Source organism: Miscanthus floridulus, chromosome 2 (genome assembly GCF_019320115.1).
Source record: "Miscanthus floridulus cultivar M001 chromosome 2, ASM1932011v1, whole genome shotgun sequence".
In the NCBI taxonomy this organism is placed as follows: domain Eukaryota; kingdom Viridiplantae; phylum Streptophyta; class Magnoliopsida; order Poales; family Poaceae; genus Miscanthus; species Miscanthus floridulus.
The window spans coordinates 138,262,574-138,282,130 of NC_089581.1; the positions used below are offsets into that span (position 1 = coordinate 138,262,574).

The 19,557-nt window shown below is 43.6% G+C and overlaps 5 protein-coding genes across 5 annotated transcripts; 2 read left to right on the plus strand and 3 right to left on the minus strand.

Moving 5' to 3' along the window:
- The first annotated feature begins 39 nt into the window (after positions 1–39).
- On the plus strand, positions 40–1,777 carry LOC136530905 (probable galacturonosyltransferase-like 4). Its single transcript, XM_066523624.1, has one exon. The coding sequence runs from the start codon at positions 431–433 to the stop codon at positions 1,487–1,489; it is 1,059 nt and encodes a 352-aa protein (XP_066379721.1). The 5' UTR covers positions 40–430; the 3' UTR covers positions 1,490–1,777.
- A 1,854-nt stretch (positions 1,778–3,631) lies between these two features.
- On the plus strand, positions 3,632–8,083 carry LOC136539831 (putative MO25-like protein At4g17270). The gene is made up of 11 exons (XM_066531823.1): positions 3,632–3,868; positions 4,481–4,645; positions 4,735–4,853; positions 5,185–5,259; positions 5,813–5,906; positions 5,985–6,044; positions 6,290–6,355; positions 6,436–6,534; positions 7,368–7,412; positions 7,493–7,595; positions 7,745–8,083. Exons 1-11 carry the CDS (start codon positions 3,758–3,760, stop codon positions 7,804–7,806), a joined length of 999 nt encoding a protein of 332 aa, XP_066387920.1. The 5' UTR covers positions 3,632–3,757; the 3' UTR covers positions 7,807–8,083.
- Positions 8,084–9,252: 1,169 nt separating this feature from the next.
- On the minus strand, positions 9,253–11,976 carry LOC136539832 (uncharacterized). Its single transcript, XM_066531824.1, has 3 exons — positions 11,891–11,976; positions 11,400–11,762; positions 9,253–9,568 (listed from the first exon to the last, which is right to left on the minus strand). The coding sequence occupies exons 1-3, from the start codon at positions 11,903–11,905 to the stop codon at positions 9,494–9,496; spliced, it is 453 nt and encodes a 150-aa protein (XP_066387921.1). The 5' UTR covers positions 11,906–11,976; the 3' UTR covers positions 9,253–9,493.
- A 1,968-nt stretch (positions 11,977–13,944) lies between these two features.
- LOC136539833 (arabinogalactan protein 1-like) lies at positions 13,945–14,944 on the minus strand. Its single transcript, XM_066531825.1, has one exon. It carries the CDS (start codon positions 14,932–14,934, stop codon positions 14,434–14,436), a length of 501 nt encoding a protein of 166 aa, XP_066387922.1. The 5' UTR covers positions 14,935–14,944; the 3' UTR covers positions 13,945–14,433.
- Positions 14,945–15,518: 574 nt separating this feature from the next.
- On the minus strand, positions 15,519–18,419 carry LOC136537144 (E3 ubiquitin-protein ligase SP1-like). Its single transcript, XM_066529207.1, has 8 exons — positions 18,274–18,419; positions 18,063–18,115; positions 16,815–16,936; positions 16,535–16,726; positions 16,059–16,181; positions 15,921–15,986; positions 15,682–15,800; positions 15,519–15,600 (listed from the first exon to the last, which is right to left on the minus strand). The coding sequence occupies exons 1-8, from the start codon at positions 18,417–18,419 to the stop codon at positions 15,519–15,521; spliced, it is 903 nt and encodes a 300-aa protein (XP_066385304.1).
- Positions 18,420–19,557: the final 1,138 nt, after the last annotated feature.

Below are 19,557 nucleotides of genomic sequence, written 5' to 3' on the forward strand. Positions count from 1 at the left end.
TGCATGTGCTGGATAATTTTCTGGCGCTTCATGCATGCAATGGAACCATCCATATCCATGAATAGGCAACGGAATGATACCAGCTTGTCTCCAAGTATAGGCAGCACCCAAAGCCGGCAAGCAGGCGTCAGCCACCATCTTCCCTTCTCCTAGCTTAGCTTGTCTCCTGGCCCTCCGCCCCTCCATTGCCGCGGCCTTTATGTAGCCCTTGGCCTTCCGCTCCTTCGCCTCCTTTCCCCCACCATTCCCATGGTGGTCCCCCTCGCCTCCTAAACCCTTCACGCACCATCTCCGAGGACCAGGGCGGCCACCACCTACCCCGCTTCGCGTTCATTCGCCACTGCCACCTGCGTCGCCGGCGGCAGCCCCAGTCGGCCGGCCGCCTTTCGGTCCTTGCGTGCCCCCTGTCCGGCGGCGCCATACAATAACAATGCCTTCAAATTGTGCCATAGTAGTAGTTATCGCCATCTTTGTTGTTGTTATTATCCTCAGCGCCAGCCACGCGGTCACCGGCGCCCGCGTTGGCACCATGATGATCCGGCAGCCTTCCTCCTTCCTGATGTTCAGGGAGGCGCCCGCGTTCCGGAACGGCCCCGAGTGCGGCGCGGCGGACGGCGACGGCCGGGTGGACATCGCCATGACGCTGGACGCCAACTACCTCCGCGGCACCATGGCCGCGGTGCTGTCCATCCTGCAGCACACGGCGTGCCCCGAGAGCGTGGCGTTCCACTTCCTCACCGCCGACGCCGACGACCACGGCCTCGCCGCCGCGCTGCGCGCCTCGTTCCCGTTCCTCGACCTCCGGGTGTACCGCTTCGACCCGTCGCGCGTCCGCGACCGCATCTCCCGGTCCGTGCGGCAGGAGCTGGACCAGCCGCTCAACTACGCGCGCGTCTACCTCGCCGACACGCTCCCGCCCGACGTGCGCCGCGTCACGTACCTCGACTCCGACGTGATCGTGGTGGACGACGTCCGGACGCTGGCGTCCGTCGACCTCGCGGGCCACGTGGTGGCGGCGCCCGAGTACTGCCACGCCAACTTCAGCAACTACTTCACGGACGCCTTCTGGTCGCACCCGGCGCTCAACGGCACCTTCCACGGCCGCCGGCCCTGCTACTTCAACACGGGCGTCATGGTCATGGACGTCGACAAGTGGCGCGCCGGCGGGTACACGCGCCGGGTGGAGGAGTGGATGGCCGTGCAGAAGCGCCGCCGGATCTACCACCTCGGCTCGCTGCCGCCGTTCCTGCTCGTCTTCGCGGGCCACATCCGGGCGGTGGACCACCGGTGGAACCAGCACGGGCTCGGCGGCGACAACGTCGAGGGCCGTTGCCGGGGTCTCCACCCGGGCCCTATCAGTCTCCTTCACTGGAGCGGCAAGGGTAAGCCGTGGCTCCGCCTCGACGCCCGGCGGCCGTGCTCCGTCGACTACCTCTGGGCGCCCTACGACCTATACCGTTACTCGTCGCCGGTGATTGACGAGTGGTGACTGGTGACTGGTGACTGGTGTGGTGAGCCGTGACGTGAGCATGCACTACCTGAGGAGCTACTAGCAATGGTAGGACAGTTCTTGCAGAGGGAAGAGGCATAACAATGCATGCATGGCTATGTATCTCTTGGATCTTTTAATTTATATACTGTGCAATTCACCCTCTTAATTTTGTATATATATAGATCATGCTGTAAATTTGTACAGATTTATTATTAGTATGCATGCATGGTGGGGAAGCTCATGCTGACAGATGTATATGTACTATTGTACTGTATATTTTCGAGTTCATGTTAATACACACACAGATTCCGTATGCAGTACAGGTTGTTAAATACTCCTAGAATACTTCCTTTTTTGAAACAATACTCCTAGAGTACTTAACGAATGCATATTTATAGGGCCCTATTTTTTTTTCTGCTTTCTGAATATGAAAGGACAAGATCTCTGCTATATTTTACTTAAACTGGAGTTGGAGGGAAAACATTTAAGCAGGTCAGGACTTTTGGAACATAAATATGGTGAATTTTGCTCTCGATGAAATCCTAAATATTTGAATTTTGCTGAAAGACAACCAAAAATTGATCTTCGCTAGTACAACATGGATTTTTGCTTATGGACTCCGCCTCTATTATTAAAATATTATTCCCTATCACATGTACTGACATATGTACGAACGTCATGTAATACCGACTAGAGGTAGTAATATCCGGAGACCGCATGAATAAAAGAGACACAATATCCCACCTACAACCCTTTGTAAGTTTCAACTGATTTCCCACTTTAAAAAATTAGTGCACTACTTTTGAAAGGAGGGGCGAGAATGTAGGAGAGGAAAATAAACCATATAGATTCCGGCCGCTCTCTAGTGGTTTCAGTTGCTATCTTGTTGTTTGTTACTTTTTTATTGCTATGTAAGACTCTTCGGGCCTGCTTTGTTGTATTGCCCAGTCTAGTTTTTTTTTTGCTAATATAATAGGTAGTTCCTCTACCTGATTCTTAAAAAAACCATATATAGATTTCTAAAGGCCAGTTGCAAAAGAAAAAGATTTCTAAAGGACATTGTCATTCACTCTATGATTTTGTTTCTTTTTTTTTTTTGCAACTTTGGTCTGTCTATGGTTAACTTTACCCTTCTCGCCACACCATGTCTGTTGCGTAAATTGTATGTTTTTCATGCATTCTATATGTATATTTATGTTTCACATGTAGTTGTGGATATTCATGTTGGTAATTTTGTAAACACATGCATAAATAACCTGTTTAGAATAAGTTATTCTGAGCATCACAATTAGCATAGATATTTCCTTATAGGTTATTTGCGCAGAGGTGGAGGTGAGGTGGAGTAAGTAAAAAAATGCAAGGGACAAGAGACATAAAGTTTTGTGTTGCGTAACAATGATTTTACATGGAGAGACACGGCATGATATCTGGCAGTGAAAGACATGGTGTATCTAGAGGGTATTGGTGCAATGGTTACGTCAATTGAATGCAATTGAGGGTTATTGTTTCAACTTTATTCCTTGAAAAATGCTTTGCATGTAACTACCCTACTTCTAGAAAATGCTTAGCTTTTATTCAGATGCTATCAGTGAAATTTTCAATGAATATGTTAGTGATTTTTGTCCTTATTAGATCATCTCCAAGAGTTTTCAAAACCCACTCTCAATCTAGATATTTTTGACAAGATTGAAAAAAAATCAACTCCCTATATCTCAACTCTCAATCTTCGCACACTTGGAAAAATCAATCTCGTCACGCAGATATATACACATGTATCCATCGCGCCAACCCAAAGGTGGAAGGACGTGGGGAAAATAAGAAATAGGATGAGATAAAGTAAGTATAAAAGTGATCGGAGTGATTTAGAAATAGTTTGAGATTCCTGATATAGGAGCCAGATTTTAGAAACTGTTGGAGGAAACCCACAAATATGCTCCTACTTTTTTTAGTCACTTGAAAAACTCATTAATTTTCGGAAACTATTGGAGATGCTCATCTCCATAGATAGGTTCAAAATAATTCCATAATTAAATCTTCGGTGGGAGTAGTTTGGAGTGAAAAGAAGTATCGTAACAGGCAGGGGGTTAAATGCAAAAGCTATGCGCGGCCAAATACAGAGGAGACAGAAAAGGGCGTCGCAACTCGCAATCGCAACCGCCCGAGCCCGGCCGTGTCCGTCCTTGTACATTGACGCCAGTGTGCATTATTACGCCGTCGGCCCGCCGGCAACTCGACAAGGAAGGAAAAGGCACCGCGAGAGCTGAGATGTCCTTCTTCTTTCGCATGGCGTCGCGGCTGCGGCCGTCGACGCCGGAGGAGGTGGTCCGCTCCATCAAGGACTCCTTCCTCGCGCTCCACACGCGGACCCACGCCAAGGTGATTTGCTAGTCTCCCCGTCTCCCCGTCCCCTTCCGTCGGGCCTCCCTCCTCGTCAGTAGTTCTTGCGCCCTTTTCTTCGGAGATCTAGAGGCCGATCGATCCATGCGAACCCGCTTCCGGATAGCCTCCGGTGACGGAATCGGGGTCGATATCCAGTTTCGTTTCGGTGGTCATCTCAAGATCATCGTTGTTGGGTTCTCCCCATGTGCCTGGTGATCATTTCCTTCCTTCTGTTTTGTTTATATAATTGGTTCCGATTGGTCGTGACATTACTGGCATATTTTGGTGGGTCGAAATGGGATAATGCGGAATGGCTCAACCCTTCGTCGTGATGATGCTTGAATAAAACAGAGAACTACTGGTTTGCTAAATTAAATTGGTAGAGCAAATATGCAGTTGCTAGGCTGACATGTTCTTGTAGTGCTTTGTTTGTCTGATTGTCGTTTGTCTGATTGTCTCCACTGTGATGTCAGGATGCGATTGATTACTTCGCTTGTTCCTTGCTCCTCAGCAAAGTGGTTGTTTTGAAGTAACTTAGTTTACTTTGAATTCTCTATCAGATTATTAGAATACTACTTGTAGAGTGATTGGTATTCACCTTCTTGTTAGGCTCTGGAAGAGGTCGAGAAAAATATCTCGTCGTTGAGATTGTTGATCTTTGGTGATGGAGGAGTAGAACCAAATCAAGAGCAGGCCCTGCAAATAACCCTTGAGATTTGCAAGGAGGACGTCATTTCCCTGATCGTCCAGAATCTGCCTTCCTTGGGTTGGGGAGTACGTTAGCTCTCCTTTAATATTCTTCGCGGCCTTTTTTATTTTAATTTAATGATGTGTTTAACTGATTATTAGCTCTCTGGTTACAGGTAAGAAAAGATCTGGTTCTCTGCTGGGGCATTTTGCTTAGGCAGAAGGTTTATGAAACCTATTGCTGCGTGCAGTATATTGAAAATCATCTGGAGCTTTTAGATTTCCTTGTTGGTTGGTAAGCCATCCATTTCTTGATGTTAACATGATAAATAATTCGTCGATACATGTAAAGTGTTTTCGAGGTAATAGTGTAGTTAGAAAGATATATTTCAACAAGCTTGCAGTTAGCTATTTGCTTGTGCTTAGCTTATGTCACATATTCTCCTTTTTGGACCTTTATAATTGTCAATGGGGTCTTTAACTACTTGCGTGTAGCTAAAGTATGTTGAGTTTGAGCCTTTTGGTCCATGGTTTTCATCTTTTTATGGTAGCAGATTATGACTTTCTTGGTCCATTTTCCGTGTCTGATGTCCTTTATATTAAGCTTAACTGATATTTTTCAACAGCTACAAGAACTCGGATATTGCATTGAACTGTGGGAATATGTTAAGAGAATGCATAAAGTACCCTACACTTGCAAAGTAAGGGTTCAAAACCACCATTCAACTATGATTCCCTTCTATTCATGATTTAAATAGACGATGCATGCATACCTTAATAAACATAGCACTACATGCCTCAAAGAGAACAAATTGAGGTGATCTATGTATTTGGGTTTACCTTGCTTGGAACTCTCTGTTTTATGATAAGTAGCACATAAAAGTCACTTGCTCTCTGATGATTTATGACAGTCACGTGTAACAAGGAAAGATAGAAGATGGTAGATGGACATATGATGTTTTCCTAATTTACACTTGGAACTTTTTTAATGAAAAAGACAACGCCATTGCAACTTTACAGGACATAATATAAGAAAACCTTCGTTTTAGTTGTATCTTTCTAGTTCCAACACATTATTATTATGTACTAAGTCAGCAATCAAACAAGATCTGCATCCTTACATTAGCCTTTCCATTAGTCTATTCAGTGAATGAGTTTTTCTATTCTGTTGAGAACTTGAGGTAGACTTCTACAATAGCACTGGGTTTCCTAAAAGTGAAATTTCATGCATTTGATTTTGAAGTGCTCTTTCAGATACATATTGGAATCTGGTAGCTTTGAGCTGTTCTTTGAGTATGTTGAGCTGCCAAACTTTGATATTGCTTCAGATGCTCTGAACACCTTCAAGGTAAATCCATATGTGCATGTTTTTTTAGGTTGTCTAAGAATCAAATATTGATGATCGTCCTTGATAAGATTGTTGCAGGATCTGCTTACCAAGCACGAAGATGTAGTCGCAGGGTTCTTGAGTTCCCACTACGAGCAGGTCATTACTTGTTCTGAAATACACCTTTGGTCATGTGTCAACAAAAGACATCAAAAAAAAAATTATAGATAAAGTTTCATTAAAGCATATACTCCTTGAATCTATCTTATTTATTCCATACTCGTATGCACTATATGTTATTGCTTCGCTAATGCCTTATTCACAAATTGTATTGCAATTTTGTCAGCATGCCAGATATATTCTGTTTGTTTCTGTTTATCCTCTGATTATGTAATCTTTTATAGTTTTTTGAACTCTACTCAAGGCTCTTATCGTCAACTAATTATGTAACAAGAAGGCAGGCAATCAAGGTTTGACTATTTCTAGCTTAACTATATTATTATCTCATTCACTTCAGAAGGAAACTTATAGTGCCATCTGTTGTTGTCAGTTCCTTTCAGAGTTTCTACTAGAGGCTCCTAACTCTCAAATGATGAAGAGATACATTGTGGAAGTTCGCTTTTTAAATATTATGATCAATCTACTAAAGGTATTATATATATTACTTCAACTCTTCTTTTGGAAATTACTAGACAAAATTATATTTATATGTTGATTACATTGCTGTCTCTTCTTACGTTAAATTTATAACTTTACTGCCTTATTTTCTCTTGTTTGTGATATACAAATTGAACCAAAATACATATTTGATTATACTAGACCAGATCTCCACTAGGAATTTGAAAGGGAAAAGGTAGTATTGCACCATATACACATTTTACTGAATTTTCAATCGCTGAGGTTATCGTGCATCATTACAGGTGAAAATCTTTTGGCTGTCGGATCTGCTTTTTGAACTATACTTGTATCTGCACAACATTTAAAAGTTCTTTACCAATTTAAGTCCTCCCTTCAGCTGTTTTAGTTTTGTTCTAAGTCAAACTTATCTAACTTTGACCAAGTTACAGAATGATGCATATCAAATTAGTTTCATAAATCCAGTATGAAATGTTCTTTACAGTGAATTCATTTTGGTGTAGTATATTCTTAACAGTTAATACATTAGAGAAGTTTGATCTCAGAGAAAACTAAAACGACCTACATTTTGTAACGGAGGGAATAGCTCTCATAATAGATCTGTTTCTTGATAAGATGGGTGATAATAGTTGTTACAAGCATGCTTAAAGTAAAGGTTCAGCAATGTATCCTATCTAAAGCGTTTCAGCAGTTATTCTTTTTATGCCACAAAGTGTGTTTAGTCAGGTTATTATTTCTTGGAAATATATTGTTATAGATGTTCTCAACATGCACAGATAGTTAACTTTTTCATGCACTTCATACATATCTTGTAGCTCTGTTTCTTCTAACCTGCATCTTTTGTAGGATTCAAGCAAAAATATCAGAATATGTGCCTTCCATGTTTTTAAGGTATGATGATCTTTTTTAAGCATGCACATGCGGCTATGCATTTGAATGACCCCTATTAACCATTTCCTATGCTCAAACAGGTATTTGTTGCCAATCCGAACAAGCCTCGGTGTATCATTGTAGCTTTGCTTGACAATCGCAGGGAGGTTTTGAAGCTACTCCATAATCTTCCTACAAGTAAAGGTATTGTTGTGCATGGATATCTTATATTTTTCCACATGGAACCACTTGGCCACTTGGGGAATCAAGATACGAACAGACCAAAACACCATAGTGTTGAGGAATGAAGTAATGAAGTATCTTAAGATCACCATTTTTCCTCCTTTATACAGGCGACGATGAACTTGATGAGGAAAAAGACCTAATCATTCAGGAAATCCAGAAGCTGGCATAGCCCAAAAGCTTCAAGTTACTGTTTAGCAATGCAAGAGTGTCTTTCTGGAGAACTTTCAGCACTTATCAGCCATTTATTGCCAGGACCAAAACGATGTATATCTCATTGCACATGTAGCCTTCAAGAGCTGTTGTCTTTTTTTGGAGGGTTTCGTTTTGGTCTCAGGAGACCATAGCAAAGGATTTGTCTTTTTGACGGAATTCTACAGATGATTTTGCGGTACCATGATTTATACAGGGAAAAGAGACAGAATCGCATCGTGAGATTGCTAGTCAAATGAATTTTAGTTTTGTTTGAGAAAAAGCGAAGGTGTATAGCCATTGTAATGCGGCGTGTACTACTAACAGTATGTAGAATCGACGATACTACTGGGAAAATATCCAGTGCTCCAGAACTTAAAGCAACATGCAAATAGTCATGAAGAGTTACAACAAATTTGGATGCTGTTGGATATGCTACTCCCTCTGTTCCAAATTAAATTAAAACTGTTTTAAGTTTAATCAAATTTATAGAAAAGAGTACCAATATTTAGAACACCACTACATACACTATGAAATATATTTGAAATATATTTTTATTAGTGTGCTTATTTGGTGATGTTACTCTTTCTTATAAAGGTGACCAAACTTATTTGACTTAGAAAGTTTTTTTTTTTGACAACATACTTAGAAAGTTTGTCCATACTTGACGATAGCGATAGTTACTTACGTTAACAAACTTTTTCGTATTTTCGCTGATTATCTGCATGCCGCTTATAAAGACTAGAAATGCCACTTATAAAGACTAGAAATTTGGGAGTGCCAGCTATGGTCTCGGGTGAGCAATCAGCCAGCTCTGCCTTCTGCAGGAAGAAGGGTGCTAACCTATATTCAGCTCTGCCTTTTGCCGGAAGAAGGGTCCTTACCTTCAGAGATTACAGAGAAAAACCCAGAATAGCTAATAACACTGGGGAAATTCTCCGAACATAGCATGAACAAACACATGTACGAGACCGTATTCAGCAACCATGCATTTACCTTACTTCATCCGTCCCGAAATAAGTGCACATCTTACATCCGAGTCCGAGAAGTCAAACGGTTTCTAGTTTGACTAGATTTATAAAAAATAGTATTAACATTTCTATCTCTAAATAAGTTAACTATGAAAATAAATGACATGATTAATCTAATGATGTTTTATATATATTTGGTCAAACTTGAAATTAGTTGACTCCTTGATGTGAGATGCGCACTTATTTTGGGACGGGGGAGCACGTCCTTACCCCCGAACACCATGAAACTGAAACTCCCCCAACCGCATTAAAGCAAAGTAAAGACAATGGGTCTGTTCTTCTTGTCTGGTCTTAACTTGTTTCAGCTTATTCTTTCTCACAGAACACTATTGAATCAGTCGAAATCAGCCGCCCACATCTTCCAAACTGGATCAGCCAAACACCCCCAACAACACCATCCAAATTCAAGCAGGTAGCAGTAAAATTCAGAACCCCAAAGCGAGCAGCAGCATACGATACAGTAGGATGCACCGAGTTACAAAACGAAACAAATCGAACGACAGCCATTGTTAGTTAACAACTGATCACTTTCCAGAATTCTATTGCTGCTCACAGCTCGCTGATGCCAAGTCCCGGTTGCCAGAGCACGGAGCAGTCATACTCGCCGGCCGGTGCCCCGGGCCAACCAGCACCTTCTCAGCTGCGCCCACCACAACGAGGACGAGGATGCAGCGGAACCAGTATGTGACCCTTCTCCTCGTCATAGTAAGCCTGCACATGCACACACAGTCCAAACAGAGGAAGAGCGTTAGAACCAACACGATTAATTAGAGCACAAAATAAAACAAACTGGTCCTAGTTTAAAAGGAAAAGGGTCACGTACTGGTTCTGCTGATACAAAATAATACAGTATTATTTTTCTTATAAAAGAGAGATCTCATAACATGTGGGTCTCCACTGCCGGTTCAGTAGAAACACCTAAAAATCAGTTTGAAATGGTCAAGAGATATTTTGTCCTTCTTTAAAAGTTAATGGAGTGTTTTTTTCTCCAAATTCGGTGATAAGTTTATGAGTTGCCACCAGTCATTCCTCAAACCAGCAAATGCACCAACTTATTCCTACTAGTCTCCAATATATCATATATGGGATAATATAATATCCGAATGCATGGACCTTTTCATGGACTTGTATGGAACTATAAACAATCGAGTCCACGAGCCTTGTAAGAACTAGAAATAGGAGGCTAAGAAATTAATCCTTGTTTGTTGTTTCGTTTGGTGTTGTCATTCTTCCTCTTAATGAAATATGTGCTACATGACACGTTCGCTAAAAAGAAATTAATCCTTAATCCTGCAGACTATCTTCAGTAGGGACCCTAAATAGGGCACCTATTCTATCTTTTGGTGTAAGAGCAAAAAAAACTTAATTCAATATAATCCTAACTAATAAAGTCCCTAATTCTTGGAGCCCTCAAATCTTCCCACCTCAGCCCATCTCTTAGGGATACCTATCTCCCTACTTCTTTCTAGGAAATTTCACCCTGTGTATCAACTCGCTCGTGCATGTCTTATTTTTATGCTAGCTCTCTCCCATGTCGTCGCCCTATTTCTCTCCCGGTGAAGCCCCTCAACCCATTCCATGTTTTTTTGTCCCAACTCTCTCCCACGCTGCTGCCCTATTCCCCTCCCCCCAACACGGTGTGGCTCTCCGACAAAGCCCCTCAGCTCGGCGCGGCTCCCCTCCCAGGCGCTCGTCATGTCCCTAGCTTGCCGATGCCTGTCCCTTTTTGGCAAGGCCTATTCAATGTGGCTCCTCTCCTCCCAACGAGGCACTCAACCCCGCCGCATCTTCGCTCCCCATGTCCCAGCGCTCCCCCTCCTCTCTCATGCCCTCATAGCTCAATTGGAACAATGGTGGATATAACCTAATGATGAGTAGATCCCATATGCTAGTGTCTACTAGAACAGATTTGAGGGCTCCTGCCTGTCCACGCCCCGGTGCTCCCCCTCCGATCCTTTCCCATGCCCCCATAGCTCGATTGGAACAATGGTGGATATAGCCAAATGACAAGTGGATCATGTATGATAGTGTCTACTAGAATGTATTTGAGGGCTCCTGCTAGAGTACTTGAGCACTTTTCAAATATGAATTCATTTTCTAACTCGCTTTCATGCTTTGGTGAGTTGACCGAGATCATTTCGCTGACCACCCTCAAGAGTAGGAGAGCCCTCAAATCAAAAGTAGAGACGACTCCAATTTAAGTGTTTATACCGAAGTTGCTCTAGAACACCTAAAGGGTACTAATATTAACACAAAACAGCACTAATCTAAATAATTGATACCCCGGTTTTTTCATAGTCTAAACTAATACGTAATGCAGAAAAAAAATTAAAGTCGGGATTTTCGAATTATTATCGAGAGAAGATAAAATGCTGTGTTGTGCGTGAAGGATTTCAAGTTGGTGGCTGGCACCCGACGTCATCTATCGTCTGACTCTGATCCACCACGACCACGACGTAACAGGACAACAGCAAAGTAGCAGCAGCAACTGCACTGGTTGCACTCGGTCATGGAAGGGGAGAGAAAAAAAAATGATGCTTACATCGATACCGTCGAACACGTGGAACCAGGGCTCGGAGCCCGTGCAGCGAGCGCAGTAGCGGCCGTCGCAGACGTCGATGCGGAAGGTGTCGTGGCCGCTGTGGTGCGCGCACAGCGCGGCGGAGAAGCCCGCGCGGCAGCTCACGCAGAACGAGTCCCTGCCCCTGCTGCTGCTGCCGGAGTGGCCCTGCGCCGCGCCGGGTTCGGCTTCGGCGCGGACGACGACCTCGTGGCCCTGGCCGCGGTGGTGCGCGCCGCAGCAGTGGTGGCAGAAGGCGGCGGCGCAGGGAACGCAGAAGCGGTCCTCCTTGCAGCTGGCGGAGAAGTCCTCCGCGAGGAGCCGCTTGATCCACCCGCCGCTGGCCTGCGCGCGTGCGTAGAGAGCAACATATATGCGCCGCCGACGGGTCGCGTCAGCGCCCAGCAGAAGTAGTGGTAGAACAGACGAGCGAGATCGTACAAAGGAACCACGCGGGGAGAAGAATCACTCACCCAGTCGTTCGCCATTGCTGAGATCAAGGAGAGGGGATTCGATCGCAATCGGGTTTCGTCCGGGACTCCGGGCAGATAGCCAGAAACACAGGGCGTTTATGAAGGTGGGGGTTTATGGCCTGAGCTGATAGGCATTTATATAATAATTTATAATAATGTCAATACATATTTACGATAATTAGGTTACTATAACACATGGGGATATTTACCATAACGTTATAGTAAACCACTTAGTAAAAAGTTACTATAGTCTCGTAAATTAATATAGTAATTATCGTAACTCAAAGTGGCTACAGAATAAGTTATTTTGTAGCCAGCTATAAGATAGTAGTTATATATATATATATATATATATATATATATATAATTTTGTAAAATAAATATTTCTCTTGAAAATTGTTGATTTTTTTATACTCATAGATTCATTTGGAAACCCTAATCCTACCTTCATTTCTTGTCCACCCACCCCCTCCATAAACGCCGCCACCCCGCACCTCTACCGACTCATTGTAATGGTCATCTATACTAGTATGGCACACCTTCATAGAATCGTGACCCAACGGCTCAGATTCATTTGGAAACCCTAATCCTACCTTCGTTTCTTGTCCACCCACCCCCTTCCCAAGCGCCACCACCCCCGCTCCTCTACCAACTCATTGTATAGGTCATATATACTAGTGTGGTGCACCATACTTTACTATTCATGTTAATGATGCATACTTTTTCTGTCTTTTTCTAGTACTATTGACCGTTGTGTCTACTCTTCTACGCTCGCTATTTATACTAGACCTACAAAATTACCTACTTGTGATGTGTATATATTATATGATCACCATCACACATCGAATAGTATTTTTACTTAAAAACCGTTGATTTTGTATATTTAGTGGATCATGTCCGAACGTCCTAAATTATGTAGTTTGTTTATGTGGAAACTCTAACTCTACTTTTACCAAAGTTCCACCACCCCACTCTTCGATTATCTACCAACTCATTGCAACGGTAGTCTACCCTACTATGGCCTATCACACCTTTTTTTATATTTGTGCAATGTGTTAGCTAGCTCTCAAAACCATCACATAGATGATGCACGTACCTCTCTTAACTTATATCCTCCTCTAGAACTACCATCGCTACTTACTCGATATTGTATGCCCATGTTTTTCACTAGAGCTTCAAAACCACATCTTATATTTCCTTATTGCTTGTGCCATGTGTTCGCTAGCTCTCAACCGTCGCATAGATGATGCACCTCTCTTCTATCCTTCTCTAGAACTACCATCGCTACTTACTCTTGTATGCCCATATTTTTCACTAGAGTTTCAAAAGTACCTACTCCAATCTATCCACTTGTCAAGCCAGGATGGACCGAACGAAAAAAGCCTAGGATTTTTGGCTAGAGAACTCGTGTGCCCATTAACATCTACATGATCGGGCCTGCTACTGGGAAAATATCCAGTGCTCCAGAACTTGAAGCAACATGCAAATAGTCATGAAAAATTATAAGTTTGGATGCCGTTGGATATGCTACTCCCTCTATTCCAAATTAAATTAAAACTATTTTAAGTTTGATCAAATTTATAGAAAAGAGTACCGATATTTATAACACTGCCAGATACACTACGAAATATATTTGAAATACATTTTTATCGGTGTGCTTATTTGATGTCATAGATGTTACTCTTTCCTATAAAAGTGACCAAACTTTAATTTGACCTACAAAGTTTTTCCATACTTGAGGATATCTATAGTTACTTGCGTTAACAAACTTGCTAACAAAAACTTACGTTAACAAACTTTTTCGTATTTTCTCTGATTATCTGCATGCCGCTTATAAAGACTAGAAATTTGGAAGTGCCAGCTATGGTCTCGGCTGAGCACAGCCAGCTCTGCCTTTTGCAGGAAGAAGCAGGGTCCTCACCTATATTCAGCTCTCTGCCTTTTGTCGGAAGAAGGGTCCTAACCTTGAGAGATTACAGAGAAAACTCCGAATAGCTATTAACACTGGGGAATTCTCCGAACATAGCATGAACAAACACATGTACGAGATCGTATTCATCAACCAGACATTACCTTACGTCCTTGCCCGCATAGAACACCATGCAACTGACCCAACCGCATTACGGCGAAGTAAAGGCAACAACAGTTGTGGTGGGAGCACATGAATCCTACAAGTACCGGCCACGACAGCCACAGACATTGCAAACGGACAACACTGCAACACAGACCTAACTCAACCAGTTGAAGACCGATCGGTCGGTGCTGGCAACAAACTTTCTTCGATATTCATAATTTTGTAATCAGTGTGGTCTTCTCCGCGGATGGCAACAACGGGTTCGGGCCTAGCTGGGCATATGACGGGCTTTTTGTTCGTCTATCTAATCGTAGTCCGTTCCGTGAACTTTGCCACGATATCAACGTGCTCACGCTCACAGAAGGGTCTCACAGAGACTAATTAACCCACATCCATCCATCATCATCAAATGGAAGGAACGCTGCTGCATACACGACCAGGATAAATCCCCACTCTGTTCACCTCTCCATTACTTGGACGAGAGCGCCTTGCGGACCCTGGAGCTCACCCTGGTCTTCCCTGTGGTCTGCTGGCTTATGTCCCCGGTCTTGGCATCCGCCGCTGTCGCCATTCCCGCCATGACGTCCGGCGGTGGCACAGGCACCGGCGGCCCCGTTGACCCGCTGCCGACCGCCACTTTACTGGTGACGGCTGGTAAGCGCACAGGAACCGGCCGCTCAGCCTGCGGTGCTGTGGCCGGCGGCGTTAGTGACCGCGGCGCGGCCGGCAATGGCGGGCCGCTGTGCTTAGCCTTAGGGGCAGGCCCAGGCGCAGCGTTGGCTCCATCACCGGCACCGGCGGCAGGCTTGGCAGCTCCTCCGCCGTCCTGGTGGCGGACGGTGAGGCGGTGGAGGGGCCGGAACGCTGGACGGGCGTGGAAGGCCCTCTGGAGCCTGTCGCAGATGCTCGGCGGCTTCCCGGCGGCGGGGGCCGCGGCAGCTGCAGCTGCAGGCTCCTTGTCTGCCTGCATCGCGCACAAAGCTCTCGCCAAAGTGCACAATGTGAACTGCGACTTTTATAGGCAAATGGCGGTAGCTTGCTTACTGGTGACGTGAAACAGATGCAACTGTGCGGTGCAATTTATGTCCGTTCTTTTCAACTGATGCTCTGCGCACAAACTAAAGTGAGCATATATGAACCGACGAGAAGCGGCACCAGCATCACATTCCCCAGAAAAAAAAAAGAATACGCTTTTACATCGTGTAAAAACGAATTTACTAAACAAATTGCGTGGCAGCAAAACTTTCAGTAAAAATGTTAGTGCTGCCAACTTCCAGAAACAGAATTCCTCGTGCCGCCAACAGGTTCAGAGGCGAATAACAGAGTATCGACGTTCTCACGACAATCTGTATATACTTCGTTACCATTTACCAAGTGTTATGGATACAGCACATTGCGGCATAACTGGTGTTCATGTTAAAAATCAGATGAGGTAGGGTGAAAGAACATACTGTACTACTTAGTGCCTGACAGCTTGATATGATAGAACTAACTGAAGGTCAATTTGGTTGCCCAAAATTGTCAACTAAACCCAGCCAGAGGTATTACCTTTTCTCAGCACATGGTGGCATAGCCTCCAATTCCAAGAAGCAGGGCGCCAGAAGCTGCCAATGTCGCAGCCCAAATCTTGCACAACCTGTTGAAAAACAAGCGGCTTAGAGCAGGCAAGAATATTTCAGAAACAAAGGGACCAAAATATTCTGTAGCGTCTTGGTACCTCGCGTCACTACCATGATTTGAGATAATTTTATCAATGCTATTTCTTGAAACATGAAACGGTCCACCATTTGTTGGACGTTTAATCAGAATTTTACCAGATTCATCATCTTTAACAGCCTGTTCCAATTACATGAAAATACCAAAATATAGACTATAAATAAATATTACAGAACAGAAGACTCCCGCAGGTCTACCAACACATTTCTACCCAACTATAAGTGAACTTATGAGTATTACCTCGCCAACAACAGTTAACTTAGCACCGATTGGAAGAATCCATTCAGTTCGCCTTAGTCCAAGTATCTGCAGAAAAATATATTACAAACAACCTTCCAGCTGGAAGCAGGACATAGAGTTTAAGTTATGTTAGCTGACCTTGATTGAGCATTCACATCCACATGAACGAGGTTGTTTCTCAAAATCCTCACTTGCAAGGCACAAAAGAGAACCATCTGTGCTACGATCCTTGACAATCTCCAACCGGCCAGTACCATCATCCTAGTAAAAGCAAGATATCAGAGAATATTTGAACAGGAAATTTTAAAGCCGGACTCACATGATAGATACTGTAGCACCTAAAAAAGAAGATAAGATTAGACAGTAGACAGTGGAGTGTGGAAACAGAAAAATGAAATACAAAATGCCATAAATTATTTATGGATGAATATAATCCACAAGCATAAATCTATGTCTACACAAATCGCTAAATGTAACAGGTTTTTTTTCTTCGTAGGCAAAAAAATAACATATTTTTCATTAAGTATAGAATGACAGAAGTGCAAAAAGGAAGGCCGCCTGAAATTATATGCATCAACATCGCAATCAAGCTAGAGCTAGTTGCAGCAAATTACCAGATACCAAGGAACCTCTTTTCTTTTCGAAAATATCTCCTCAGAACATCGTATCCATTGGTCGGGATCATCATTTTCCTTATTCTTGAGGAATAAGTGTTCAGTGCCATCTTTCTCCTTTGTCTTCTTCACCACTATGTATTCCTTGACATCCTTCCTGTTCTTCTCCTTCTTCAAGAAGATCTGAGTTACCTACAAAAAGGGCAGACACGTAACTGAAAGCACAAGAAGGTGGACACATCTTCAACGAACATAGGCTTTTTGTGAAATCAGTAGATACATCGTTTACTACAGTTGCAGCCTCCCGACCACTCTGTTCGCCTATGATCGGTGTGTCTGATCCAACTCTTCCAGAGAGAGTTACAAGAGGAAGGTATGCGGATGAGGCGGCCAGTGTCATAGCTGTCAAAGACACACAGTATAAGAACGAAAAAAAGAGTAAAAGACATGGACCTATATACTTGAGCAAGAATAATACACAGAAGACAGTACCATCAAATACTTTAAACAAACCTAGGTGTAACTATGTAAGCTCCAGTAATTCCGAACCTACATTACGAACACACTGAGTACATACAGACCACCCAATTTGGGGTACATACTTAATCAGTACTGAGGAACTATGTCTCATTAGAAACATGGTTGTAGAATTAAACAACAACATTCCAGCATCAGGAGCTAACAATGGAAATAATTTATTTAGCATATAGAGGATAGCCAAGCATGCCAATACAAACGCCCTGTTCGCTTGGCTTATAAGCCGTACTTTTTCAGCCAACGAACAATATTTTTCTCTCGCAACAAATCAACCAACAGTACTTTCAGCCATGGCTTATCAGCCAAACGAACAAGGCAAAAAGCATTTTACACAGTCCACATAAAGTCAGAGCGGGCTGATGCTGCTCAGATAATCAGACCACTGAATCTGCTTTCTAATATGCCAACAAGACTCTTGCTTAGGCTGTGTTTAGTTCCCAAAAAGTTTCCTAAAAAATGCTACAGTAGCCATCACATCGAATCTTGCGATACGTGCATGGAGCATTAAATGTAGACGAAAAAAAAAACTAATTGCACAGTTTGGTTGGAAATCGCGAGATGAACGTTTTGAGTCTAATTAGTCTATGATTGAACACTAATTGCCAAATAAAAACGAAAGTGCTACGGTAGTCAAATTCCCAAATTTCACGAACTAAGCACAGCCTTAAAAGATACTACCAATAGGTATTAGTGTCAGAAGTGGGACATCGCACTCTTTAGGATCAAACTAACGAATTACAAAAATCAAGCTCCTGGTTAGGTTATAGCAGCTGATGGCGCGTTCCCTACCAGTGTAACTAGTCGGTTTGATTGTCAATCAACAAGGTTTATGATTTAGCAGTTCTGTCAACAAGGCTGGCAATTATATTTAAAACATAAAAAACCTCTAATGCAAATGAGTAGGAAATTAGCCGTGATCTTAGCTGATCACCAAGCAAACTCGCTAGCCAAATAAACAAGCATCGGCAATTCAGCAAAACGGCATACTCACACAAATCAGACATGCGGGAGAACCTGCGGGCCGATCGCAGCTCGTTGGCGCTCCTGCACGCACGAAGCAAGCAATCATGCTTTCAGCACAAGGAACCCACCACCACGACGCAGGACGGCAGGAGTAGATGAGTAATCGACAGGAAAGGAAAGGAGAGGGCAAAAAAAAAAAAAAAAGCGTGCAGGCAGGAGGAGGCCGTAGTAGTACGTACTGAGCATAGCTCCTCCCCAGTAGGTAGCACCCCGCGCCGGCGCAGCAGCACGCGAGGCCGCCCCAAAGGAAGCCGGCGCCGCTGCCGCCACCTCCGCGGCCACCGCCTCCATTGCCGTCGCGGTGGTGCTGGCCGTACCCGTACATTGCGGAGCGCTTCGATCCCCTCTGTTCTCTATCGGAGCAAGCAAAAACCCTATTCGAAACGTGGATGTGATTTTCGAACTCCACGAGAGCTGAGATCCTGGGTGGGTTAGTGCCGGACTGCCGGTGGACAAATAATCGGAGGCGCCGAGGCGGTAGCCGTGGTCGAGAGGAACACTAATCCGCGGCGGGCATGGTGTTCCTTCTCTGTTACGTTTGAAACCCGCTTTGAACACGGGGAAGAAGAAACACGCGGATGGGCCTTGCTCTCTCGCGCACGTGTCGGGAAGGGCCCTGCACTAGTTGGTGCGATCAGCCCAGCCCATACAGTCGTCGTGGAACGCTGAATTCTTACGGACCGAGCCACTGGGCTGATTTAACATGAATGAATACTTTCTTCCCCTAAAAAAACATGAATATTTTCTATGCCCGTTCTGATTCTAGTTGTTGGAAACGGTTACAGCTACAATCCTATAGTATAGAGATATAGTATATACATACTGATCTATCATAACCATAGAAATACGCATTGAATACAAACATAATGATGTTCAAAAAAAAACATAATGGTTCCGGTTCTATCTACATCAATCAATAAGCTAATATGTTATTGGCCTGCATACTGGTCAGAAGTTACAAGTTTTGAAATTTATAAGATATGTATGTATGCACATCATGAAATTAATTTTGAAAGCATGTGTATTTCTATAAAGCCGTAAATGTAGTTGCCGACCAGTTTCCTATAACACACTTGGGTATACTTAGTCTACGAGTGTAATTGGCCCCGTTCGTTTGACTGATAAGTCATGGCTGAAAGTACTGTTGGCTGATTTGTTGGGAGAGACAAACATAGTTCCAGCTAAAAAAACAAGCTGAAAAGTACTGATTATAAGACAAGCGAACAGGACCAATTACTGAAAGCCTCTAAAAAAATAGCATATTATTGAAAGATAAGTGTGCTATAGGAGTAGGTTAGACCGAGTAAAACCACATTGAAGCGATCTGCGTGTAGTGATTCTGTGATACAAATACACACCAGAGGCGCACCAAGCAAAAGCAAAGAAACCTGAATTTCTGAACCAAGCACTTGCCAGCTACTACTGTATCGTTGCCAAGACGAATCGCTCGCTAACCGGCGCAA

Bases quoted from the DNA above. Each gene is read 5' to 3' on its own strand.
- LOC136539833 (XM_066531825.1), bottom strand. From the start codon at position 14,934: ATGCAGGCAGACAAGGAGCCTGCAGCTGCAGCTGCCGCGGCCCCCGCC.
- LOC136530905 (XM_066523624.1), top strand. From the start codon at position 431: ATGCCTTCAAATTGTGCCATAGTAGTAGTTATCGCCATCTTTGTTGTT.
- LOC136539832 (XM_066531824.1), bottom strand. The intron at 9,569-11,399 runs GTAAGCATCATT...GTGCATGTGCAG, and splicing joins ACGTGTTCGACGGTATCGAT to GCTTACTATGACGAGGAGAA.
- LOC136539831 (XM_066531823.1), top strand. From the start codon at position 3,758: ATGTCCTTCTTCTTTCGCATGGCGTCGCGGCTGCGGCCGTCGACGCCG. The intron at 5,907-5,984 runs GTAAATCCATAT...AGATTGTTGCAG, and splicing joins ATGCTCTGAACACCTTCAAG to GATCTGCTTACCAAGCACGA. The intron at 7,596-7,744 runs GTATTGTTGTGC...TCCTTTATACAG, and splicing joins TAATCTTCCTACAAGTAAAG to GCGACGATGAACTTGATGAG.
- LOC136537144 (XM_066529207.1), bottom strand. From the start codon at position 18,419: ATGTACGGGTACGGCCAGCACCACCGCGACGGCAATGGAGGCGGTGGC. The intron at 16,727-16,814 runs GTATCTACTGAT...CCCTTTTTGTAG, and splicing joins CTGCAACTGTAGTAAACGAT to GTAACTCAGATCTTCTTGAA. The intron at 15,601-15,681 runs GTACCAAGACGC...GTTTTTCAACAG, and splicing joins AATCATGGTAGTGACGCGAG to GTTGTGCAAGATTTGGGCTG.